Source organism: Sceloporus undulatus, chromosome 2 (assembly GCF_019175285.1).
Source record: "Sceloporus undulatus isolate JIND9_A2432 ecotype Alabama chromosome 2, SceUnd_v1.1, whole genome shotgun sequence".
Classification (NCBI taxonomy): Eukaryota; Metazoa; Chordata; class Lepidosauria; order Squamata; family Phrynosomatidae; genus Sceloporus; species Sceloporus undulatus.
In genome coordinates this window covers 307,031,211-307,058,653 of record NC_056523.1, presented here as the reverse complement: position 1 = coordinate 307,058,653, position 27,443 = coordinate 307,031,211, and the positions used below count along the sequence as shown (strand labels likewise).

At 41.3% G+C, this 27,443-nt stretch overlaps 2 protein-coding genes across 2 annotated transcripts in view; one reads left to right on the top strand and one right to left on the bottom strand.

Annotated features, from left to right (window-relative positions):
- The first annotated feature begins 105 nt into the window (after nt 1-105).
- PTGER4 (prostaglandin E receptor 4) lies at nt 106-19,409 on the top strand. The gene is made up of 2 exons (XM_042455321.1): nt 106-1,741; nt 17,802-19,409. The coding sequence occupies exons 1-2, from the start codon at nt 917-919 to the stop codon at nt 18,393-18,395; spliced, it is 1,419 nt and encodes a 472-aa protein (XP_042311255.1). The 5' UTR covers nt 106-916; the 3' UTR covers nt 18,396-19,409.
- A 3,876-nt stretch (nt 19,410-23,285) lies between these two features.
- TTC33 (tetratricopeptide repeat domain 33) overlaps nt 23,286-27,443 on the bottom strand; it is a 44,683-nt gene continuing 40,525 nt past the window's right edge. Inside the window, exon 5 of the mRNA XM_042453787.1 lies at nt 23,286-25,740. Within this exon, the coding sequence (XP_042309721.1) occupies nt 25,393-25,740 (348 nt within the window). The 3' untranslated portion in view covers nt 23,286-25,392. The remainder of the gene's footprint in view (nt 25,741-27,443) is intronic.

Below are 27,443 nucleotides of genomic sequence, written 5' to 3'. Positions count from 1 at the left end.
TGGAACAGAGCTTGGCTCCTCCCCCTTTGAGCGCGGACCAATGAGGAGCAAGGGTGGGCGGAGGGGAGGCGGGGCGGCCTCACCAGCGGAGAAACATGAAGGAGCGAAGTCTCAAAGGCTGCGAAGAGAGCGAGAGGCTCGCGGGCGGAGAGGAGCTGCGCCACGTCCGTGAAGCTGCAGCAACTACCTCCGCGACGATCCCGCTTCTCAAACCAGCCTGGCTTCTCGGAAACAACCTTTTATCCTTCAAACTGGGACGGAGGCTGTACACTGAGAGGGGAGAAGAGGAGCAGAGGGCAGGGGGATCCTGAGAAAAGGGGACTATTGGATCTCTGACCTCTTCATCAGAAAGGGAGGATCGGCTCGTAGATATCCCTGAAGAAAAGAAAAACAAAAAGTGGCAGCAGGGAAGCTTTTTTTCCTTTCTGTCTTCCTTCTCAGCATCGATTGGGAAGGAGATCAATCTTGGGTTCTTCTCTTCTCTTCTTTTTTTTTTTTTTCTTTTTTTTTTGCTTCGGGGACAAGGAAGGAAAGAAAGAACTGGTTTGGCTAGAAGGGAAAAGAGATGGAAAGTCCCAGAGAGAGAGCACAGAACTTTTGACAAGTTGTAAATTCAAAAGAAAAAGAGAGAAAGAGGAGGAGGAGGAGGACTGGCAGTCTGCAAGAGAAGAAGGAAGCAAAGCAAAGCAAAGCGGGTGTTTGGTGGGTTTAGGCTGTCCTCTCCACCTCTCCAAAAAAAAGGCACATTTCCCTTGGTTTGCCTTCTGGCCATGTGGACTTGGGCCTTCCCTCCCCATTGGGATCTCCATCCTCTCCGCCTTGGCTCTCCGAACTGACCTTTGGTGGCCTTTGGACCAGGAGAGGCAAGAAAAGCCAAAGAACTTCAAACATCAAGGCCAGTTTTTCCTGTCCAGCCATGTCTTTGGAGGCGACGGCTTTGTCCCAGCCCAACATGACGGCCGCTTCGGGAGCCGAGACCAGCAAGGCCCTGACTATCCCAACGGTGATGTTCATCTTTGGTGTGGTGGGCAACCTGATTGCTATCGTGGTCCTCTGCAAGTCCCGCAAGGAGCAGAAGGAGACCACCTTCTACACCTTGGTCTGTGGCCTGGCGGTCACCGACCTGCTGGGCACCTGCCTGGTGAGCCCCGTCACCATCGCCACCTACCTGAAGAACGAGTGGCCCGGCGGGCAGCCCCTTTGCGAGTACAGCACCTTCATCCTCCTCTTCTTCGGCCTCTCCGGCCTGAGCATCATCTGCGCTATGTCCATCGAGCGCTACCTGGCCATCAACCATGCCTACTTCTACAGCCACTATGTGGACAAGAAGCTGGCCGCCCTCACTCTCTTTGCCATCTACGTCTCCAACGTCCTCTTCTGCGCCTTGCCCAGCATGGGCCTGGGCAGCACCAAGCTCCAGTACCCAGAGACCTGGTGCTTCATCGACTGGAGGACCAACGTCTCCACCCACGCGGCCTATTCCTACATGTATGCCGGCTTCAGCTCCTTCCTCATCCTGGTCACAGTGGTCTCCAACGTCTTGGTCTGCATGGCCTTGATCCGGATGCACCGCCAGTTCATGCGCCGCACCTCCCTGGGCACCGACCACACAGCCGCCGGCCGCCTCTCGGACTTTCGGCGCCGGAGAAGTTTCCGCCGCATGGCCGGGGCAGAGATCCAGATGGTCATCTTGCTCATTGCCACCTCCTTGGTGGTCCTCATCTGCTCCATCCCACTCGTGGTAAGTCATGTTGGCAGAGCTAGCTGACTTCCAAGCAGTGCAGTAGTCCTAGTCAGACAGTGTTGCACAGCAGTGGTTCCCAAACATTGGTCCTTCCAAGGTTTTCAGCTTCAGCTCTCATCCAACTTGGTCAATGGTCAGGAATTCTGGGAGCTGCAGTCCAAAACATCAGGAAGACCAAAGTTTGGGAACCACTGTTCTAGAATGTTGCTATGAGGAGATTATTGGGATATAGGAGGATGGTACATGGAAACGAATACACTCAGGCCCTGCTTGAAACCACCTACTCACTTCCCCTTAAAAAAAAACCAATTCTGAACATCCTTACTACTACTACTACTACTACTACATAGTTTTGGCTGGGGAAAAAAGTTCAGCTTTACTCTCAGGGTTGGAAAGGGAGGTGCCCTCATTATTTTTCGCCCCCGTCCAGAAAAAAAAAAAAGGTAAGGAACTCTTCTTTTCACAGGATGCCTCTGTTGTTGCTGTGTACCTTCAGATCATTTTGGACTTATGGTGACCCTAAGGCAAGCCTTTGTGGTGGTGGTTGTGTACCTTCAAGTTGTTTCTGACTTATAGCGACACTAAGAGGAGCCTGTCATGGGTTTTTCTTGGCATGTTTCTTTAGAGGGGGGTTTGCCATTGCCTTCCCCTGAGGCTGAGAGAGTGTGACTTGCCCAAGGTCACCCAATGGGTTTCCATGGCTGAGCTGGGATTTGAACCAGAATCACAGTCCAGCACTTAAACCACTGCACCACACTATCACTGGGTTTTCTTGGCAACTTCAGAGGGGGTTTTCCATTGCCATCCTCTGAGGCTGACAGAGAGCCTCATGCATGCATTAAACGAAACAATCAGATAAGCCTTGCATAAGTAGGCAAACATATTTTGAACTTTCTAGAGATTGCTTGAATTATAGAGTACATCTACACTGTAGAAATAAGTCAGTTTGACACAATTTTAACTGTCATAGCTCCATCGTGCAGAATCCAGGGATTTGTAATTTTGAGAGGCACTGGCACTCCTTGGCAGAGGAGGCAAAAGACGTTGTCAAACTATGAATCCCAGGATTTTCTAGGATGGAGCTACAGCATTTAAAGTGGTATCACACAGTATTATTTTGGCAGTGTAGATGCACCCTCAGCCTTCATCTTTGACATTAGGCTAAACTCAGTGACAGCCCTTTCCATAGAGGAGACCCATTGAAATCAATGGAAATTGAGTTAGCTGGGACTAGCTGGTGTCATTCATTTCAGTGGTTCTTCTGGAGGAAGAACTAGTAGAGGATTAATGGTGACTAGGTGTTGGACTACAGTTCCCAGCTTTCTTTGCCACAGGCAGTGCTGGCTGGGGCTGTTGGGAGTTTCAGCCCTATATCTAGCATGCCCTAACCTCTATTCTAACTATGTAGGTAATGTTATGGCCCCTCTCAGGCAAGAAACCTGTAAAGGGAGCAGAGCTTGGGAACTTACTTTTTGACACAAAATTGTCTAGTCAGCATGGCCACTGACTGCACTGTCTGTGGATTCTGGGTGCTGCAGTGCAGTAACTTTGTTCCGAAGAGGCACCTTTGAACTCCTCTCTGTCTGTGCCACATGTCAGTGTTATTAATGTGATTGTAAAACCTAGGAGAGACAAAACGTGTGTGTTCTTGTCAATCTTATCTATGTTAGAGAGCCCAAGCTGTTGTTTGGGGAGCCTGATTTGAACCTAATATTAAAAAAATAAAATCCCTTCATGCTCCATAAAATGTCAACAGTTCTGATGCACAAGCAACCCCACCCATGGAATAGCTAAGCTTTATTATTCGAATTTAAAATTGTATACAGAAGAGCAAAAAATACATGTGCAGCACAACCATTGGTATTATTGCTTGAAAGGCAAGTTCTGCTCTGTTCAGTGGGGCTTCTTCCAAGGAAAACATGCATAGACTTGCAGCCTTACATCAAAATACCATTTGCTTAACTGAGTTTGTGGGACAAAACAAAAAGTCAAAAATATCTCCAATTCCTTCCTTCATATCTCATAGAAAGACAAATGGAGATATGATCAAGGTGTTAGCTCAACTGAACCAGAACTTGGAAAAGTTTCTTTTTGGGACTACAACTCCCTGAACACCTCCCTCCACCCAGTGGGGATGCTGGCCATGTTGGCTAAATGATTATGGGACCTATAGTCCCCCAAAAGGAACTGCTTTGAAGCTCTGTCTGAAACCTACAGGAAGATGACAGCCAGCCCTTAGATAAGTGACTACATTTCTAAGTGCTTTGTAAGACCAGACGTCAGAACATGTTAAAATGCTTTAAAAATCACTCCCTTTTGGCAATATATGCGTGTTGCATAAATATTTCTGGATAGAGGCTTCAGGCTGAAAGATTTACAGTCTTGGAAGGCTTCTTTCCAGAGCTGCTCTGCTCAGGTTATGCAGCTGGTGCCACTATTAACAGAACAACTTGGGCTTTGGGATAGATAAATAAATAAAATATCCCCTTGAGAAGGGTAGAGATGAAATCATTTCTTGCCTGGACAATTTTCTTAAATTGTTGTGGGTAGCAGCTGGAAGGAAAGGGTCCACCTCTGTCCACTGAAAAGGCAAACAAGCCCTTTACATTTGAAGATATGGGGGGAAATAACCTTTGCCTAGCTGGAACCTATGTCCCCTTGCAAGTTTACCAATAAAATATGGCAAACTGGTTTTTTTTTCTTGGCGGGGATATATTTAACAACCAATTTATAGGAAAATACTTACAATTCCCCCACCTTTTCATCCTGGTAGCTAAAGAAATACGGACTGGGAGCTAAAGAAGTATGGGGTTATTCAGACAATGAAAATAATCCAGATGAATCTGGGTTGAATTTCTTTTGTTCACATTCATCCCAAATGCACTCAGTTCAGTCTGTGTGTGTGTGTGTGTGTGTGTGCGTGCATGCATGCATTGGGGGGGTTAAAATAGATTTGCATTGTTGGCAGTGTGAATAACTGATGCGGATAGAACTGGGTTAATTCGGGATTAAACTCTGCACGCCTTGAATGTGTTTTAAATGCATTAGCATCATTGACTCCATGTTTACTTGAGTGCTGGCACATGTGAGCAATTGAATTCCCAGAGATGCACATAGATGCGATTCCATAGGATGAATAACAAATCCAGAATGCATGAGTGAGGTTATTCACATCATTCAGCTAACAAACAAACAAACCCGTCTGAATGACCCATCAGTTCAGCCTGATGGAGTTTCCTATAGCATCCTTCTGAAATAGCTCCCTATCAAGGGTGTAGCTAAACCTAAGAGCCTTATAATGAGGGAGGGAGAGAGGGCTGGGAGAGCACAATCCTGAGCTATTTGGATAAATGGTATAATTTTACAAGTTAGGCAAGTTTTGCTACATAACTAACATAATCCAGCCATAGATGCCTTGTCTGGGATACTAAGCACACCTTAAAATAGTTTGGCTGGTGTTTTGCCATATGTAACTGTCTCTCTTTCCGTGTCGTGTTGCTCACAAGGACTGTGCTGGAGGCTACTTTGCACGTGATTTTTTTCTTGCAGCGTAGGTGTTTCCGTTTCAGTGGTAAAAGTATGCCACAAGACATGTGAAAGGCACGCAGCCCCTTCTCTGCAAAAACCCTTGCAGCAAAATAAGACACTGGTGCATCCTTGACCTTCTCGAGTGGTGACGGTCTTCGTGTAGGAGACACAATCTGGGAGATGTTGCTCCTTGCAACATAGGGACCATGTGGGCAAAAGTATCATGCATAATAATAAGATATTGTGCCTTCAGTACGGTAGCAAAGTGACAGAAGAGATGGTTAATGCATTGCATGCTCCTGGATAGATAAAAAAATAACTGTAATAGACCTTGCTTACCACTCAACCACAAACCTGTTTTGTTCCAGCACTGGCTTGACTCTGTAGGCTATGTAATCCCCTAAACATTTCAGTATTGTTGCAACATGTATTGGTATTAAATAGAACATTTGTTTTCTTCATCTAAACACATTCTAATGCCCCTTTGTGAGCCTAGGAACTCAAATTATACCAGTGGGCAATGTGGGAACCATTTGCAAACTTTGAGGCAATAGGTTTCCAAACTGTGCCACACAAATTCGCAGGTTGGAAGCTGTTATATTTTGGATTGAACATCCCCTCCCCAAATACACAATATACAGAAACATCTTGCAGATTATAAAACTGGCACATCAGGGAGAATGCTTTGCCAATCATTTCTACTTAATGTGCTGGTTTACTTCATGGATGAACTTGTGATGCACTTTTCAAATGTGTGAGAGGGAGTATTTAAAAACAGGATCACTCCACCTACAGTCCGAAGTGGCAGAGTTTTTATTCCTTACCTGTACTACATTATTCTTCATAATGTTAAGCCTTAGGATAGGCCATGCACAGCAGACATCCCTAAATCCATTTTCAGCTTACAGTCACAAGTGTCCTCTGCCCTCTGGCAGGATACGTGATATCATAGAGACCATCATTTATTTCCAGCAGGTAAAAAAGCCATGATCCTGTCTGAATGACAGGAGAGACCTTCCTAGTCCTGCCTCAATTTCATATCTTCTTTATATCCCATACAAACAAGACCTTCTTGCTCAAGTCCAAGGTGCAGCAGAAAGAATTGGGGACAACCACAAAACAGTGACTGGCCATCATTTGCAGACCCATTGCTACATAAACATTGGTGGCTTAGTGATAAATAGGATACAAAGAATGGAAACAAAGAGGGTTCAAGAACTATTAAGATAACTCTGGTTGTGGGAACAGAATCTTGGACAAGATGGGCTTTTGATCTGATTCCACAAGCCTTTTTTATATTAAGCATCCCTCTGGGACCTTGACTAGATCATGAAAAATGGCTCTTCTGATTGTCAATTAGAAACAGAAGTTGGCCATAGAGAGAGAAAAGTCACATAGCTGTCCAGCTCAAAACACATATTCTTGAAGTAAGTCCTGTTGAGCTCAGTGGACTTTACTTCTTGTAAATATGCTTGGGAGTGGACACAGGATTTTTGTTTTCTTTTAAAGAGAGAACAGATGTACTGATTTCAGAAAAAATGGACGTGCCACATAATATGAGCTTATTTTATCCTCACAACAACCCTGTGAGGTAGCTTAGACTAAGAGCAAATGGCTTTCCCAAGCCTTTGTGGAAGAGTGGGAAATCAGGGATTTGAATGCAAGTACTTCTGGTTCAAGTCCAGTCCTCTCCAGGAAATCAAATGCATTTTATATCGTGGAAATATTACAACTCATTATACTATTTCTGGGGCAATAGGCACTCACTGGGGCCAGCATGGTGTAAATGGTTTGAGTATTCAGCCCCGGAAGCTCACTGTGTGATCTTGGGCACATCATAACTCTCTCAGGTTTCATCTACAGAATTACCGTAATGCAGTTTGACACCACTTTAACTGCCATGGCTCAATGCTACAGAATTTGTAGTTTTGTGAGATATTTCACCATCTCTGCCAGGTAGCTCTGGTGCCACAACAAACTACAAACCCCAGGATTCCATAGCATTGAGCCATGACAGTTAAAGCAGTGTCAAACAGCATTAATTCTGTAGTGTAGCAGCAACCTTAGTGTGAAAAGTTGCCAATGGCAAATCTCCTTTGAAAAAATCTTGCAGAAAATCCTATGATAGGGCTGCCATAAGTCATATTTGACTTGAAGGCACATACCAACAAGTTACTGTATTCTCTGGAACTGTAAAGTTTCTTACTGGAAACGGGGAAGATACTCTGAAGAGGAAGACATTGCCTTCATGAGGCTAATAGAAGAGACAATCTAGAGAGCATTGCTTACTTGAAAAAAATATTGATATAAAGAATAACCAAGTTACTTTTGGTTTTTAAAACTGAGAAACAAATATTGAAATAATTACATTGTATGTAAATTTAATCAGTGGAATACATCTCAGAAACCAGTGTCATTCTCTAATAATCGAAGCAACAAAATAATGCAATTTAATTAACTAAAATGTATCAGAAAATGGGAAGAAAACAGAACTTTAAACAACACAGAAACATGCCACTTCTGCTCGTGTTTAAGACTTTCATAGGTTCATTGTCAAATATTGAATGAAGGCTTTCCATCTCCCATTATAATGAAGAGGCAGAGATAATAAAAGTAAAGCGGTTTATATTTGACAAACAAGGGAAAGACAAATATAGTCACTTTTGTTTTCTTTCCTTTTTTGTATTCGCTGCAGCACAGAGTTGAGAATTCATTGGAGATTTTTTAAAAGACTTTTTAAAAATGTGATTTAAAAAATAAAGCATGTTTGTATCATATCATTCCCCTAAGATGTTATACATAACATGGGTTTTCCCCTTGTTTTGCTTATAGCTTGCCCTGTGTGGTAAACCTGGCTGAGAAACAGTGGCTGACTCAATAAGGCTGACTCAGTAAGGAATTTGAAATTAGCCTTTGCCTGTAGGAGTCAGACATGCTTTATTTCACTGCAACACGTTGGAGAACTGTAACCATACAGGCCAAGATATTAACAGATCTTACATCTTCATTTGCCTGACAGGCTGTTGGTTTCTCCAAAAGTGGCACTATGATTTGTACACCTTATTTTCTGTCAAAATGCATTGTCAAGGATACTTGCTTGAGACATACTGGGACTGAAGCTTGCTGAAAGCATGACGTCTGACATGAAAGATATGGTTGTTAATCCCCAATACATGTGACAACAGTAGCTATACATGAATGCACTTTGTGCATGCCCAGATGCAGTCACTGCTATCACTTTTTAGATTTGCCCGTACTTCATTTGGCATGGCTCTTGGGACTTTTCCTAGTCACATGGCAGAAAGTATGGGGAGGTAGTCACAGGGAAGGCATTACAAGCTCCATACTATATGTATTAACTCAAATAGTAATGTGCTTGTGCCAATTATACTTAAGAACTGTAATCTTTCCCTTTTTCATAGCCTGGATCGTGGTACCAACCTTTAAAGTTTTATTGTACATCTTGCTTTTTCCTTCTCCTGCTCTCTTACCTTTAACCCTACAGACACCCTCCCTACTATCACAACTACTGAAACTACAACAAAGAGAGAATTATACTGCTCCTGCTACTTTGCAACACTTTGGTAAAGTTACTGGTTTGGAGTATAACTCCCTGATTCCTCCAGTGGCCATACTGCCTAGGAGATTTAGGGAGCTGTAATGTTAAAAAAAGTAATTTTTCCAAGCAGAGATCTGGTGTCACAACAAACCAAACTTCCCAGAATTCCATAGCTTTGAGCAATGGCAGTTAAAGTGGTGTGAAACCAGATTATTTCTGCAGTACTGATGCAGCCAAGGGCATTTAAAATCAGCCAACAAACTAGAGTTTAGTCTCATCAACAGCATATATAGATATCATAACTAAGTGAGGTTTGGGGTTTTTTTTTAATCTTTGGTTAAACTATTACAGAGCATGGAAAATCACTTTTGGGGTGACAACATCCATACTGGCTGGAGGATTTGGGAGACATGGTCCAACAAAATAACTTGCGACAAACAACTGGATATCTCACTTTTTAATGGCTTTCAAAAATCTTCTCAATTTTTAAAAGTCATTAAAAAGTGAGTATCCAGTTGTTTGCATCCACCTCGTACTATGACAGTAAATGTAGTTGGAAGAAAGAGGTGGGTTTTTATGTCGCCATGTGCACCTGCACCCTCCTAACACATTTCATCCATAAATCCTCTATTCCCTTTAGTTTGGTCCCCTTGGGCACTGATGAGATGGCAAAACTGGTTTTGGAAGTAAAGTAAATACTGAAGTCTAAATCCAGATTGGTCCTATCAAGAGCAGATCCATTGAAATCAATGGATATTAAATGAGTGGTTACTAACAGATCCTGGTTTTCCTCAGTGGGTCTTCTCCAGGTAAGGCTAAGATTGGATTTAGCTGAAAGTTCCTTTGGGCAAAGGTTACTTGGCAAATTTCGGTTTCCCACTTAATATTAACTAGCCATCTATAGATAGCCCTGTATCAGAATGTGATAGGGAAAAGTTTATGAGGACAGGCAAAGACTTAAGGGAAGGCTACTCCTTTGTTTGCCGAAGGCGGTAACCGCTATAAAAGTAAGGACATTTTATGGTAAGGCATACTTTATGTTTACAATGCGTCAGGAGGAAAAAATCCTTTCTTCCCTTAAAGTTTGGAAGAACAGCTGAGAGCCTGGCCTTGGCTCATGATCCTGAGCTTGGTTCATGAAAGTGACTTTTCATAAGACCATAACACCTTTGAATGTAAATCCCTCTCCGGATGTGGAAGCTTTGCACAGTCAAGGAGACTTGGACATGGTGGAGTGTGCTTATGACAAGGTTGTCTTTACTGCACATTCTGAAGTGATACAGTCACACCAAGGACCATACCATTAAAAAAGTCACTGTGTTTTCATGAACTCTTCCCATCCCATTTGAGGCATATCCAGGGGTGTGCCTGAAGGAGGAGGGGGAAAAAACCCACTTTGTCTCCCCAGTGGAATTTTCCTTTAATTTTTTAGCATTACAGAGAGTGAGACACTGCAAGCTTTTCACATCTAGAATGCTTCTATTTGATGTGTTCATATTCTCTTGGTAGCTTTGCCTGGCCCTTTTCTTTCAGTGCCTCAACTATATATTCTAAGGCTGCATTACACACTGAACAAATAATGCAGTTTGACATTCCTTTAACTGCCACAGCTCAACACTACGGACTTCTGGGATTTGTAGTTTTAGGAGCCACTGAGCCTTTGCTGTCAGAGAGCTCTGGTGCCACAACAAACTACACATTGCAGCACTCCATAGGATGGAGCTATGGCAGTTAAAGTGATGTCAGCCTGAATTATTTCTGCAGTGATGATGCAGCCACAATGCTCAAGTTTTAAATTACTGTAATGCTAGGAATTTGTGGGCTGAAGGGAAAATGAATTTGTAGGCAGATTTCTTATTTGGGAAGTGGGTCATTGCCTTCATTTTATCTCGATCCAGTTCTATATCCCTGGGCATACAGTAGAGTCTCGATTATCCAACATAAATGGATGGGCTGATAGTTAGATAGCTGATAATGTCGGATAATCCGGAGGGTTCAAGAAAAGCCTTGAAATCACTATGAATTGCAAACGTATTGAAGTTTTATTGCAGTAACAGTAAAAGTAATTTTGCAGTAATGTTACAGTAACAACATTTTTTGTTTGGGGGCGTGTCTGGGGGGGCACGGAAATGCCTACAGCCATGCCCCCAAGCAGCCGTGACGTCGGATAATCCAGAATGTCAGATGACCAAAGGACGGATAATTGAGACTCAACTATATCTGTATTTCTGTCCTCATAACAGGGCAGGGGAAAGTACTTTTGGATCTATGCAGAAAGAACTTCCTTCCCACCAGACTGCATTTCAGTAACAAAATGGAGATTTTTAAAAGCCCATCATTAGTCTGATTATATTTTTCATGACACATCTTATTTTGGCCTTAACCGTCATTAATTTCTAGATGCAGAGATGCTTAGGAATCAGATTTGTCCAGAAGTTGCTTTCTTGCATTTGACAGCTTAACCTCAAATTTATTTGCAAGCTCTGAGGGAAATTGTGTGGGCATGTTTTCAAAAGCATATTTCTTTGTTTGTACCTCACATGGTTAAGAGGTGAATACAGGCGGGATACAGACCACCCTAAAAGGGCGGTCTGCCAGCGCCTCCTTTTCTGCTGGCAGATTCCAGCGCACTCACACAGGTGCGCCATGACGTGTGGACGCTACGCGCCCGTCGCGTCAAAATGATGGAGCCCGTGTGTACAGGGAGCTGCCATTTTGACGTACAGAATATGTACTAGGGTTAGGGAGCGTCAGCATGGTGCGCGCTCCCTAACCCTAGTACTACCACTGCCATGCCACATTTTGCCCGTCTGTAACGGGCCTTAGTGTGGATATTGTGTATGTGGTAAACCTACAACAGGGTTTTTTTTTTTCTTCCATGTTTCTTGGAGTAGATCTCATGTGGGTTAGTATAGAAGACATGGAAAAACTACAAAACCCAAGAGCTAAAGTTGTCTGAAGACAACAGGGATGATAAGCCAACTCATGTGGGGTGCACAAGGTTAGAGAGGCTAACATTTATGAAGGAAAGCTTTATTTCAGAAAGATTTGCAACTGATGAAGTGTTACTTATTTATAGATTTTTGTGGGGTTTTCAGGCTATGTGACCATGTTCTAGAAGAGTTTATTCCTGATGTTTCGCCAGCATCTGTAGCTGTTACTTATTTATTCATTGCATTTCTCCCAGTATGGAAACCAAGGTGGCTCACAACATATATGAGATTATAGCGGAAGGCTGCTAAAATAAACCATAAAAGTAAATGTGCACATATACACAATCAAATAAATTATCACATTAAAACCAGCACTGAATTAAAACCAGCAGGAAAAAAACACATAAAATGTAACAGATGTGTGTGTGGGGGGGGGAGTACAGCACTCCTCCGCATCAGAAGACTCTTCCACAACAACCACTTAATGGCCAAAATGCCTGACTGCTGGCAGAAGGAGAGCAGAGAGGTCTCCTATTTGCTTTAGAATTATATAAATACATATATGCATTATGAGACTTTTCTTTCATGCATTTATGCATGAAAGAAAACTAAAGGTCTTTAAAAACAAACACAAACATTGCATTTATAGGAGAATTAATATAGGGGTTTCCCTCATTATTGAATATTAGGACAAGGGAGGTAGGGAGCTTTGCTAAGGGAAATCCATCTGTCAGCAAAATAGCAACAAAGGTTTTTATGTCAGGTGCAACAGCATATATACAAGGTGTCATATCCAAGTGTCTAATATATAATGAATTATTGATTTGATATTTGTTTTCATTAATTGTTCTCCTTACATTTTGCAACAATGATGGTTGCATTTTTACTAACTAAACCCTTGGCTCAGACAAAGGCTAAATGGGATTCGTAGAATACCAAGTAGAGCCTAGTATTCTAGTGCATGCTTCAGAGCTGAGCTGATAAATATCTCAAAAGACACTGCCCATCATTTTGCATGTTGTAGGAATCAGAACTCCAGATCCACCCACTATCCAGCAACTAGCATGAAACTCAGTGGTTCCAAGAGCTTTGGCATGAAAGTCTAGGTCTACTCACAGCAGAATAAGCTGGAAAGATCCCATAAGTAAATCATGCACATTGCCTCCCAATGGGGAGGATCCATGTGAAACCTTTAAGTCTAACATCTTATTTAACTGCATCACTGATTTATCTCAGCTGTGATTATGTGCCTTCAAGCTGACACTGACTTATGGCACTCCTGTCAGGGGATTTATTCAGAAGTGATTTGCCATTGCCTTCCTCTAACGCTGAGAGAGTGTGGGTCCATGTACACTGAAGAAACAATACAGTTTGACACCACTTTAAATGCTATGGCTTCATCCTGCAGAATTCTGTGGTTTGTAGTTTGGTGAGGTACTAGCACGCTTTGGCAGAGAAGGCTAAAGATATTGTATGTAAAACTACACATTCCAAAATTCCATTGGACAGAGATACAACACTTAAAGTGGGGTCGAACTGCATTATTTCTACAGTGTGGATGGAACCTGTGACTCATCCGTTGGATTTCTACGGCTCAGCAAGATTTGAACACTCAAACCACTACACCAGTTAGTTTTAGGCAATGCTTTGCCTAAGGCTACAACCCTATACACACTTACAGTGGAGTCGTTTCCATTGAACTCAACTGTATTTACTTTTGAGATGACACATGAAGAGAAGTGTTGTACACTGTTACTCTCAACCTTGGTAGTAAAGAAATATATGGTCTCACTGAATGCCTTCCCCTCAGTGAACCATGTTTCCAAAAATATGAGCAACTTTCCCAGTCTGGAAAGGGTTATTAGTACTAGAAGGCATCACTGGTTACAGATCCTGCAAAAGATATGGTAAATAAATACTATATTTGTTTTGTGATAACAAGGGAAATCTATTGAGCTAGACATCCTAGAGGCCTGTTTAGTGGCTGTGATTTTGGTTTTTGTTTGTGAATTTCTGTTTTAATCTGGCATCCCATCATGTCAACTTTGAAGGAGTTTTAGCAACAGTTGGATACATACTAATATTTTCCTAAAGTGGCCTCCGCCTCAGGAAGCGTTCATACATAGTGTACAAGCTGTTTGTCTTAGAGTGGGATTTAGGCCATGACTGCATCTCCCTGGAGTAGCCCTATTAAATCAAAAGGATTATAAGGGAATTTCATTTATGAAATTATCAGGAGGGAGGAGAAGACATTTGTACAGTTAGGAATTTAAATAATCCTACACTTTTTTTGTTTGCTAGCTATGTTTCATGAGCCATGGTCCTTGCATCAGAACTGTTCAGAAGTAGAAAATTTTGCATCTACCAACAAAGTCACCAAATAGTCAATACTGTATATTAAAGGATTATCCAATGTCTCCTAGGACACTCTTCCCCAATCTACTGCTCTCACAGTGGGTTGGATTACAATTCCCATTATCCAGGAGCTGGGGATGAAGAGGATTATAGGTTGGGTGTAAGTCTGTCTTAACAGCAGGGTATAACTTCTTGGCTACCTTGCAGAAGAGGCAGTTTAGTAGTGCATATTTTAAAGCCAGGCTTGTAAAATGTCGCTGCAGGTGAAATAAAGATCTTTAACCATGTATCTATTACAGATGGACTCAACCATTTAGGTTTGCCCATCTTTCTCCAGGGTCAGCGATTTTCACATTTGAGTCCCCAGATGGTGGACTTCAAAGCCCAGAATTCTTCAATGCAAACCTGGCTGAGTGCAACAACATCTGGGGACCCATGTTTTGGAACTACTGCCATCAGGGTGTAACAATGTGTTTGGCAAATTCAATGTGCAGGCAGCCTTTAGGGTCTTTTCATTATGTTCACTTCTTCTGAAAGCTTTATTTGACTGTTCTTTAAAATCCTGAGACTATGCTTTGCTTTGATATGCCCATTTAGCACTGGTTTTTACTGGTTCAGATCATTGGTGATCTAATCAAATAGTTCCCTTTGGTTTCTGGTGGCCTCCATGCCATTGGGGGTGGTGCATCCATTCTGCACTTTAGCTCAAAACTTGGAACAGAGGTATCATCCAAATTTTGTGGAAGTCATCAGCCATGACTGTTACTGCTTTGGTCTTACCAGTAGTGGCTCTTCACAGAATCTCAGGCAAGGTGCTTTCACATCATCTCCTTCCCAACATATATATTTACTGGAGGTATTTGAACAAATCTTGGCAAGAACTTTGCCATGATAGGTTCATCTTAGGGTCGCCATAAATCACACATGACTTGCAGGTACACCACCACAACAACAAACCTGATCATTTCCGCTTCAGAAGCTTGCACTATACCACTGAATTGTATCTTTATCTTTATTCCCCATAATAGCCACTTTGAAAACATTGGGCCTGTAGCTAGTGAAATTTGCTTTGCATATCTGCAATTTTCCTGGTCAAAACTTGAATTTGCTTCAATGAGACCTTTATTATTACAATGAAAATGTCAGGTATGGGCCCTTAAATCAGATGGAATCTTGCTTCCCTTTCTCATGCTGGAGCCCCAATCCAGATCAAGAAGGCTGTTGTAAACCCTTCTCTCACCACATCTTGGATTTAAGGGTGGAAGTGCATGTCTGTGGACTCTCTTACATCTGTATGTTATTGGGGAAGGATAAAGCTGGCATCCTGTTAGTTAGTCCTCCCTAAAGCAGACCTGGTCAATCTATTATTGTATGGTGAGGCAATATGTAGATTAAAATCCCATTGCTTGAATGGGTCTGCTCTAATCAGGACTACAACAAGGTATGGGTTTATGAGTAGTGATCAATCTGCCTTTCAGGAAGCCAGACCACCTTTACTCATCTTCTAAACAAGGAAACTCTCACCAGAACACAGTTCAGTAACTAGTACTCGAAGTTATAGTAGTGGTAAGTTAGATAAAAGTTTAGCTCCTCACTAGATGATTAACTCCGTTAGCAATGCTCACTGGATGCATTGCCTAAAATGTCATGATTTGTCCTCTGTTGGCAGTTCAGATCTTTTAATATTTTAGTAATTTTGTGTCAGAGTAACTCATTTTGTAACAACTTTCAGGGTTTTTTTTTTTTTGGGGGGGGGGCAACGGTTCAAAGCCAAATTTGATCTCTCTCTTCCCTTTTATGCTTTCACAAAGCATGAAAGGGAAGAACTCTCAGGTGTGAAGTCATTGTGCCATCTAGTGGTTAGAAAACATATCAGCTTGAATTGAAACAGTAAACTTCCAGGTTGAAGAAACTAATCACTGTTCATAATGCTACTTTCCAGTAGTGTTAGTCCCACAAAAGAAGCAGAAGAAATGAAAGTCAGCCTTTATTATGACAAAGTCATATGTAACCCACAAGATGGAAGCTTGTGATGTCTTCAGAACTTTTCCCCATCAGGCGGATTTTAAAGAAAAGAAGGAAGCACAGGTTCTTTTGAAGATGCCAGCCACAGATGGCCACATAGAACATGGCCACATAGCCCAAAAAACCACAAAAAACTATGGATGCCGGCCATGAAAGCCTTCAACTTCACAAAAGTGTGACTACTTGGGATTCAGTGCAACCCAAAGTCTATACTTATAAGCTGAGCTTGGAGGTGTTAGTATTTCGGGTATATTTACAAGAACCTGCACCAGCTTAGCCATTGACAGCAAAGGTTGAAGATTCTGGGAGTTGCCCTAAAATCTAACTTTCAAGCCCCACTGGTTTAAAATGATCTCATTAACAACACAGTGGATTGATTCCCATGGAATCCAAAGTGATTAACTTTGGCTAGCTTGCCTCTCATTAGTCTTCAATATGCCACATAACCTCCCCTGTCTTTTGCTGGTTCAAAGATCTATTTGTGGATGAAAGACTATTAAGAAGCGCCAGTCATGATGGATATATATTCCCTCCAGTATCAGAAGAAATATGCTGTCATATATCACTTGCAGGGAGTTTGAGAGGAAAGGGCTGTTGGATTGACGTCATGTTTGTAGGCAAATTTGTTGGCAATTGTGGGAGAAAATCTCGGACTGGATAGGCCTTTGGTCTGATGTTCATACCTGTAAACACCTTTAAAATTCCTGGCTGTCATCCTATGCATGTGTTTTGTATCTTTTAATGATTCCTGGCACCCCAGCCAAGATTGGTGTAATACATTATAAATAGGACAGGCCGGATTCACGAGGAAAGATGTCTATGGCATAATTTAGTACCGTTCATCATCCTAAGTGAAATGCTTTTCTTGCCTTTTTTTAAATTTGGAGGGGAAAAAGATTCACTCTAGGCAAAAGCTGTCTTTGAAGAAAACAACCTCTGACAAGCTTGTACAGGCAAAGTTTAAAGGGTATTAAAAATAACAACTTTTCCCTGAATACTCAAGTCTTGGAAGCTGCCAACAGAAGTTACTTCTAACCTCAAAGAGCGTACAATTCCAGGCTTGTCCTCGGGAGAGAATTTGCCTGTGAGGTGAAAACTCCTGGTCCAATTTTGCTTTTAAACATATATTTTTATATGTGACAGGATTAGAATATTCAGGGATTGGCTGGATCTCTCACAAATGGCTCTGGGGGATATGCTGTAGCTCCTGACACACCCAGAAGAGTTAATAACAGATTTGGTCATACAAGAAACAAAAAAGCTAGCTATGTTTTACACACACACACAGAAAGAGAGAGATAGAATCCATGATGCTCAACTGAATGCTCAGAATTAGAGAACAAAGACAAAATAGGTGAAGATGGACTGTCATATCAGAAGCAATTCATGAATCGTTTACCGACCCATAGATATTTCAGTGATTTTAGTAACACCGAGGGTAGGAGGAGGTCATTTATCTCCACATAAATCAAGTTGCTGGAAATTTTTCTCATTCTGAAAATAGCTCCTTTCTGATATTGCAGAAAGCTGTTCTCTGCTTGCTTACCTCCCTTCCTGTTGTTAACAGCTAGTTGCTAAGCCAGACATGAGCTTTGAAATGTCAGCTTGGCCTTCTGTCATCGAATTACATTCACATCCTTTCTTCACCCCTTTCCAGGTGCGTGTGTTTGTGAACCAGCTGTACCAGCCGCCGTTAGTGGAGGACATTCAACAAAACCCTGACCTACAGGCCATCCGCATAGCCTCAGTGAACCCGATCCTTGATCCCTGGGTCTACATTCTGCTTCGCAAGACTGTGCTGAGCAAAGCCATCGAGAAGGTCAAGTGTCTTTTCTGCCGTATTGGAGGGGCCCGTCGGCAACACTCAGGAAGCAATTTCAACTGTGCCGATGGACGCAGGGCCTCCTCTGCCACCACCAGCCACTCTCCCTCCTTCATCTCTCGAGAGTTGAGGGAGATCAGCAGCACTTCACAAACGCTTCTGTACCCCTTGGAGCCAAGCGAAGGGGCTGTCGGGGACCGTATGCTGTTGCCTGGTGCCAGCAGCAACCTGGCTCAGTCCGATACCACATCTGTAAGGACATTGAGGAGTTCAAATACTTCTGAGTCTTCACAGGGACAGGATGGTGAGAGTGTATTTTTGGTGAATGAACTCAGGCCTGTCAGTGGGGTGAACCCCACTCCAAAGGGCAATTCTCTTCAGGTCACCTTCCCTTGTGAGACACTGAACTTGTCAGAAAAGTGTATATAAACATGGAAGGAATTATGTGCAAGGTGGTCCTTCAGAAGACCATCCCAGATAAACTGGTATAAGAAGACAGATCAAATGCACATCTTTTTGCTGTCTGGTCTGTTGCAATCTGTCGTGACTCAGGCACAACCAAGACGTATCTGGTTTATCACTTTCCCAGTCCAGTGGGATCAAGTAGCCATTCAGAACAAAGTGGAAATGGGCACCTAGAGACCATTCAGACACAAAATGACAGCCATCAGAGGTGGAAGCTAAGCAACCTGACTTCCTGGCTGCTACATCTTTAGGCACTAGATGTGCTTTTGGGGTGGAAGAAGGAGGTTGCTGCTGTGTCTTGGTATTTTTCTTATTATAGGATAAGCACATTTTTTTGCAGGAGATTAAGGATCACCTCCACTCTATGGACTTGTTTTCTGCCCTGAGATCCTGCTAATGTAACAGATGAATGTAGTGGTGTCAGAAGCATAGGCTGCTGCTCGTGCCTTGTCTTGCCTTGTGACATAGGACTCTTCTTCAGGGTTGCAAAGAGATTGTCATTTCCCCCCATTCACATAGGATTGAAGCATACTTATCCTTTATCCCTTTCCCCTCCCTTATTATGGAATAAGGTTGAGATCAAATTAATTAAAAGATAGCTGCTGGTAGCTGTGCAAAACTGCTCCAGCTGATAAAAAAGTGAAAATCTCTCCACTGGTGTGAAAAAATGTGAACTTTTTTTTCCCTCTGGCTGTAAATATATATAAGTATCATGACTGAATGTATTTAAAGATTCTATATTCTTCTCTGTGAGAAGGTTCATTATTAATACAAAGTATGTTGGAAAATAATGTTGCTAGCCCTCTTTACCTCCAAATGACTTCTGTTAGATAGTTTTACATTAGATTTATTTTTGAAAGATGCAAGCTCAGTGCTCCAAAGCAGAGCTAAATCATAGGACAAAAATGGAGGCGGTTGGGATTAAATGGAAATATATTGTAATAACATTGGGGGAAATAAAAGCTTTTTGTTTTTCAACATTTTGCTCATACTGTGTGTGCACACCCAAATAAGAAAGTGGAAGTTATGTGCTATAAATGCATGCTTGTAAAAATGAAACTGTTCCTACCTAGGCTAATAACCTAGTTCTCTAAACACCCAGTTCTTTGCAGGCTTACTTACACGAAAGGATCATTGTCTTTCATCACACTTTGTTGTTGTTAACTGCTGTCAAGTTGACTTGGACTTATGGCGACCCTATGAATGAGAAACCTCTGAGTCATCAATGGGTTTTCATGTCTAAGCAGCCCTGCTCAGGTCTTACAGACTTGGAGCCATGACTTCCTCAATTGAGTCTATCTACCTATAATGGGGTCTTTCTCCTTTCCTACTGCCTCCTACCTTGCTAAGCAATGTTGTCCTTTCTGGTGTGTCATAGCTTCTCATGCTATGTCCAAAGTACAACAGTCTTAGTTTAGTCATCTTGGCTTCTAGAGAGAATCAAGATTTGATTTGCTTTAGAACCTATTTATTTGTCTACTGGGTAGCAGCAGTAGAGGATGACACTGGCAGAAGATCCCTCGAAGACAACAACAGTGGTGACCATAGCTAATGCAGTCAGTACTATGCAGAAGGCAATGGTAAATCTCTCCTGAAGCCTTCTATCTTAAGAACCCTATGATGAGACAATGGCACTTACTCCAAAACAAAATGGACATTCAACTATAGCCTTAAGGACCTCAGTCTCAGTAGGGTTCACTGCATATCTAAGCACTCCTGTGTAATGTTTTTAGGATCAACACCAAATACATCTCTGCCTGAGATCACCTTAAGCAAAACTAAACTTGTATGCTTGGAAACAAACCTTTTGAGTTGAGCTAGGCCATATAAATATATTTAGGACTGTTGTGATGCAGCCAGTGTCTCCACACAAGAACATTCAAAGCTGCTCATCAGCTAATATCCAACCAGGATTGTGTGATGGTATGCTTGTTGCACATGAAGAGTTTCCATGCTTCCACTGTATGTTTAGGACAGCTCAATTTACTGCTTCTCATTTGTGTGTCTTTTGAGGCCATACATGGTATAGTGGTTTCATTGTTGGACCTGAACTCTGATGGACCAGAATTCAAATCCCTGTTTGGCCATGGAAATCCATTGGGTGACCTTAGGCAGCTCACATTCTCTCAGTCCCAGAAGGCAACAATGGCAAAGCCCTTCTAAACAAATCTTTCCAATATACAGTAGTCCCATGATAGGTTCACCTTGGGGTTGCCATAAGTAAAAAAGGACTTGAAAGCACACAACAACAGTATGCGCCTAGCCATCTCTATAGACTTACCACTTCATATAAATGGGCCACAAGCCAAGCTGCCAGCAGTGCCTATTCTTATAACCCTAATGTGATGTTTCAATTTGTCAAAGGTTTACCATTGGTATGATGCACTTTACATATGAGCATACTGTTGCTTACACTGAGTAACACTTTTGCATTCTTCACTGAACAAAAAACACTTAAAGTGGGGAAGGGATAAATGCAGCTTTCTACATACTGTTGGACTGTAGCTCCCAACATTCCTCCCCACTGGATATGTAGTTAGGGCTGCTGGGATCTGCAGTCCAGAAACATCTGGAAGGCTATATTATGCCATCTCTCACTTTTCAGTCCAGGAGAGGAGTGCCATACATGAGATTGCCAAGCACATGAAATTCAGGACTAGAGGCAATATGGCATCAAAGTGCAAACATTTTTTTGTGAATGATCCCAGAGATTGACATTGTTCATGTTCTGGGATGCAGTTGTTCTTGCCCATTGGTGAATGTCACATATTTTCTTTGGGAGTATTGGCTGCACTGGCTATAGCTGATGGAAGTTGGAGTTCAATAACATCTGGATGGCTAACCTGTGATAGAACCTAAATTCTACCACTGCTTTTGTGTCATTTCAGCAATTTTGAAAAGTTTGTCATGTGCTTTCCTTTTTCCCTTTTCTTTTTGTTACACAGACACAAAGAATTTGCACTACTGCTTTGGAAATAAAAGGTGTGCACTATACTTAAAACCATTAATAGATTTAACAGATACTAGAGGGACCAATAGCCATAAGATTTCACTTCACTAAAAATAGCAGGTAGCTACTAAAGACCAGGAATGTTTTAATTATGTGCCATATTCAGCGGGTGGGATTTTTGTGTCCCAGTGTTGTTATCTTGCACACATATTCAAAGATCTAGTGTTCCCCCACCCCAACTAGAAAATACCAAGCATGTTGCATAGTTTAATGTGGTTTTCCTGTGACTCACTTTCTGTTGGAATTCCATTTCTGTGCCTGATTGTCAGTGATACATTTTACAAAACTGTTTGTACTGGCACAAATCTCTTTTGGAAATCAGAATTAAATGAAAATATACCACAGAAGTACAGAAGTCTGCATAAGTCTGTATCCGTCTGTTCATTCTCAGACCTATGAAACAACTGTTATTTCACCAATGACCCTCTAACATACAACATCACAAAATCCAGAATGCAAACCTCTTGAAAGGTTTGGTGGAAGGGATTTAGCAAAATTCATATAGATAATATGTAAGATTACTTAGCAGTTCTGTCCTTGATATTTGTTTAAATCACCTTTTAATGAAAATAGACCCATCAGCCCAACTGGTAGGTGAAGGAAAATAGAAAGTTTTTACTCAGGGTTATCATACATTTGATCTTAGATCATCATGGACGCCGTGCTTCAGCTAATGCCTAGCATATGGGGCTTAGTGTCCTAGGCAGCTCTTCAATCTGTACAGTTGTCCATGTGATGCAAAACAGGATTCAAAACAGATCACTGTATACAGTACTTTACATCCAACACAATATTCATAGTGAAGGACAAAATGATTATCTAGGGGGTCAGTATGAGAATGATGGGAAAGATGTTACAATGCATCTTATCATGGCATGTGAGTGATGACTTTGTCAGTGGCACAGAGTGATTAAGGACTGGAGCGTGGCTTTGGTGCAGCTTCTGGACTCTTAGGACGCATGCATCAGTGAAACACCATACCTCCACTGTGACTCGAAGCAGCTTTATTTTGGCTGTCTGTAACAGGCCAAAAGTACATTATGTGAATCAGCCACCAGAGGTCTCTGAACAAAAATGACTCCAAGAGATTACTGTATTTTAAAAAGTAATTTGGTTGCTTTTTTTCAAAAAGAAGAATAACTTTCCAAAATTCACCATTTTTTTCACGTTCTGGATTAAAAAAAACTGAATATGGGCAAACTAGCAGCTTATTTTTAAAATCACTTTAATTTGATTCCTTCTCTATTTAGCTGTTTGTGGTACTGAATTCAGGCTGCCAGTTCAGTTTGTACTGATGAGCTCCTCATCTTTTAATAGCTACATGGCAGGCAGACAGCATGCTCACTGAATACCCTGGCATAGATGACTGAGGTTTGTTCAGTTCGTTTTTCCAGAATCTGGAATTGTTTTTTTAAGTTTGATGGAAAGGAGTCAGAATTGAAGAAAAGACTGAATGTGGGAGAAGATTAGACAGATGCACCCATCTTTTGTAGCTAATGAATCAATCTAGAGACTGAAGTAGTGTCAAGAGAATCGGTGTGCTTTGATAACAGGCTGTTCTGGGAGGTGATGTCAAGGGCTTCAACCTGATAACTATCAAGCAGCCTTCTTTAAAACTAGTCATTGGCCTCCTGCGTATATTGTGTTCTGTTGAGATTATGCAAAATAATAAACATTTCCAAAGAGAACAGAAAAATAAGAGAAGTGATGCAATTTGCATAATTAAAACCAAATGCACAACTGAGCTGAAGTGTGGGAAGCCAAATTCAGCATGGAGCACCCACAGCCCCGAATTCCAGTATTTAAACCAACTAAGCACCAGTGTTATCTAGTTTAGAACACATTTTAAACACAGACTTGGTTATTGTACGAACCAAACTTTAATTACAATATGGAAACAGTCAATGACAACACACAAAACAAAATCCAGCAGAGAAACCTAATAAAACTAGTAGAATCAGTAACCAAAGAACAGTGACTGGGTTGTACTTCTGAGACTATCCAACGTAATTGCATATTGGGGAAGGAAGTAATGATGCCATCTTTCATCCTGTTAAATTGTGTTATCACACAATAGAGCACACATAAAGTGAAACAGAAAAGTCCTCTTATGTGCAGATGAGTCTGCAATGACACTATGCCAAACCAATCACCTTATATTACTCTGCAAATGCTCAGGGAAAAAATGGGACTGTATTACATACACCCTATGTACATTCACCTGGAAATGTTCGTTTAAAATTAGCAGGACAATTGGGAGAGTATGGGTCATACTGTGTGGGTGAGTCTTGGAAATGTGGTACTTGCCATGGGGGAAAAAGAATTAATGATTTGAGTCAAAAGACTGGTTGTTTGGAGTTATTTTATGAGAAACATTTCAGATATACTGAAACCATCTTAGAGGGCAATTTTTGTAAACTGGTGTTCTTCTTCAACCAGTTGTGAATTATCTTATTTATTTATACATTTAAATTAAATTAAATCCCAATTTTCTCCTTGTACAAATCCAAGATGGCTTTATTCAAACTCTTACACCCAGCATTTTGTAACAAATAGTTTATTCTTACTTGTTTGCTAGAGGGGGAAATGTAATAAAGCCTCTGGCTTAAGGAATTCAGTGTGGTGACCAAAATTTCATTTTGACCTGGGAGATACTACTTGTGAAGCAGATCTGTTTAAAAAGCAAAAGGAATGGGATTACCAGATCATCACAAAACAAAACCAAAAAGCTACGTATTAGACCCATGTGCATATGAAATATTCTAGAATCTCATTGGCCCTGATGATGACTTACATATGGTAGTACTGTACTGTGATTTAGTTTGGGTATTTTTGTTTTGATTTTTCATTTTAAATTTACAGTCATCAAGGTTTCCAAACCCTGATGGCAACACTGATGTTCCACATAGAGGATGAGTCTGTAATTAAGATGGAAGATCATAGCTTATATATATATATATTTGATCTATGTCATTGAGACTATATTTCTATCTCAAAGTGTTGCTGACAATTGATCTGTGCTATCAAGCCTGGTTCTTTGGTATGGCCAAGGAATTTGTGGGTGCCCATGAGTTTTTGTAATGACACAATTATGTATAGTTATGCTATTTTTTTCACATACAATTCTGAGGTGGCTCCTCATGGGTATCCAGTGCTCCTTGTGCATATCCAATTCAACTGCAACCCTCTCCCCTCTTTTATATCAGGGTTTCAAAATGTTCAGAGCATCTCTGTTTCAAAAGCAACATTGGTTCTATACACTACCTCAACATGACAGCAGAATCAGAAGGGATATAATTATCTTGTCCCCAAAAACTACAGACTGAAAGATATTTGTCACATGGAACACCACAATAAACGTTACACTTGTATTTTTTAAGGTTTTGTCTTTTTCTATCTTCCTTTTTTTTTTTTTGTCCCTTTTGTGCTCCCCTTTCCCCTTCTGCTCAGGGATATGGGTGGCCATATGACTCCAAGCTTCTATGTAGTGCATATAAAACAGCCTGGATAAGGGGGGGGGGATCTGGAGTAGGAAAGCATAGTAAGGATTTACTAAACCATGAATGCATATAGTCCACAAAATAGCCAGATCAGGAACACAAGATGGCTTGGGCAGTTCCTCTATACTCCTTTCTCTATGGTATTCTGCACCACTTCCTTGCTACTGATAATCCCCTACAAAGTGACATTCAATTTGCAATCAGCCCACAGTTCTGGAGCCCTGTCCTCATGTGTCCCATTTTGAGGCTTCCACTCCACTTGGACATATTCATAAACAACCAGTTGAGGAAAAGTACTGGCATAACTGCACCCTTGGATACTTATGTTCATAGATCAGGAACCACCATGCTTGAGAATGCAAGGTGAGGCTGCAGAAGAGAGGAAGGTGAGGAAAGAGACCCCAGGCCATAAGCCGCTACCAGAAGAACTGGTGCTGTTTGTAGATACTGATTATCGTGCTTTGATAAAAACTGTACTGTCAGGCATCGTTGCACATTCTTCTTTTTCAGTGACAGTCTCCACCTCCCCCGAGGCAGACACAATTACTACTGTTTTAGAGGCCAATGCGACTTTCTCCTTCTCAGCAATGGCTGCACACACAGCCAATATCTCATCACTTTCAAAATCATAATCAGGGATTGGTTCCTCTGAAGACTCTCCCTCAGCTGACGTTCTTCCCGTCTCAGCTTTGGTGGCTTTCTTCTGCTGTTCTAATTTTCTTGCCCAAGAAAGATCCTCATTCCACAGTTCAGAACTAAGTGGGCAGATATGAAGGGCAACCTGGAAACTTCGGATTGCCTATAAAAACAAGAGTGGAAACAATTCAGAACATGTCAATACAGAAACATACCTCCTTCACTTGAGAGAACAAGGGACATTACTAGGAAAAGTGCTAATACTGCTATATTAATGCTATCCAAACAGTAAGTCCAGATGGATGAATGTTAATCTTTAACCTGGGGGAATTTGGGTTCAAATTCCTGTCACATATTCAGTAGTGACTATAGGGACATGTAGTGGCAATAGCATTAACAAAAGGCAACATCAACAAGTACATGCATTTATGAAAGGCATTTAAGAGTATCTAGAGTGCCTCACCCAGAAGCAAGGATGACTTTGGGCTGATGCCTATGATCAGCCAGTAAACTGCCCAGTTCTGCAATCAATGGTTCACTATTATTTTTTCCAAGTCGCAGAAAAGAAGTCAAAATCATGCATGAGTAATTGTGCCCATAAGAATGAATAGCAAAAGCAACTCTCTGAATGTCAGGAGACAAAACAACTCAAGCTGTGTAACATATGGCTAACAATAATAAAAATTCTAAAGCCCCTTGTTACAAACACAATCACATTCCTCCTTCTCTTACACACACATTCACCTCTTCCAGTTTTGGAGCACAAGGGCAATTGCTTTAGATCTGCTCTTTCAGTATAAAATTCAAGGATTCTTAGTGTATAGACATAAAGACTAGATATATTTTAACGGCTGATGCGTACCTTCACTGCTTTTGAACATCAAAACCAGCAAGTCAAACAAAGGGAACCATTTCATTTTAAATGCCTTCTAGCAATATTTTTACTAACAAAAGGCACAAAATAAATCATGCAAGCTTTCAAAACTGCAGTGGCTTCTTCAATCAGGTGAAAGCGAAAAGACTAAAAGAATAACAAACTAGTAACATACTGTACTAGTTTAATTCTATTTTAATATCCACTTTTGTATGTTTTTAACTGTATTGTTTTTTTTAAATTTGTAAGATGCTTTGTATCCCAACTGTGGGGGAAAAGCAGGACATAAATATAACAACAACAGCAACAACATTGTTGTGGCTACTGCATCTGTATTTTTCGGTAGCAATGACACAGGAAGTTCATGTCCATATAAATTGAGACCCCCTTATGGCTATGAGCTAAGTAGGAATGAAGGCATAAAACAAAGTCAATTAAATTCCCACTTTGAAGTACCAAGCATATGTGTATGAGTGTGTGACTGTATATGTGCATGTACACAAACACAGTGTTGTCTCTATCCAGTATGAAGTTTTAGTAGGCCCTTATTTTGGAGGACTGCAGCTGGTCTTACTGGAAATGCAATGGATTTTCAGGGATGGAGAAAAATCTGGGCTTTGCAACAGACAGAGAATATCAGCTGAAGCCAAATCAGGTTGCTTTACTTATTTTGGTATGGGTATTTTAACTGTCTGTTGTTTTAAAGGTTGATCTTGTCCTTGATGAAGAACTCAGTGAAGCACTGAAAGCTAGTGTGATAGTTTGCTCCTTTTGGTTGGCCCAATAAAATTACTGCTACGGAATGGATTTTGTTGGGTTTTGCTTTAAAAAAATCTTTCTTCCTACCACTCCGGATTTTTTTTAAAAAAAGAGGCAACATGTCTCTTTCCCCATTGTTAATGCAACATATGCATTCCATATGAAGATGTACTGGCCCCAGTGAACATATTTTATGAAGAAATTCTGAATCACAGATTATCATTATGATCTGT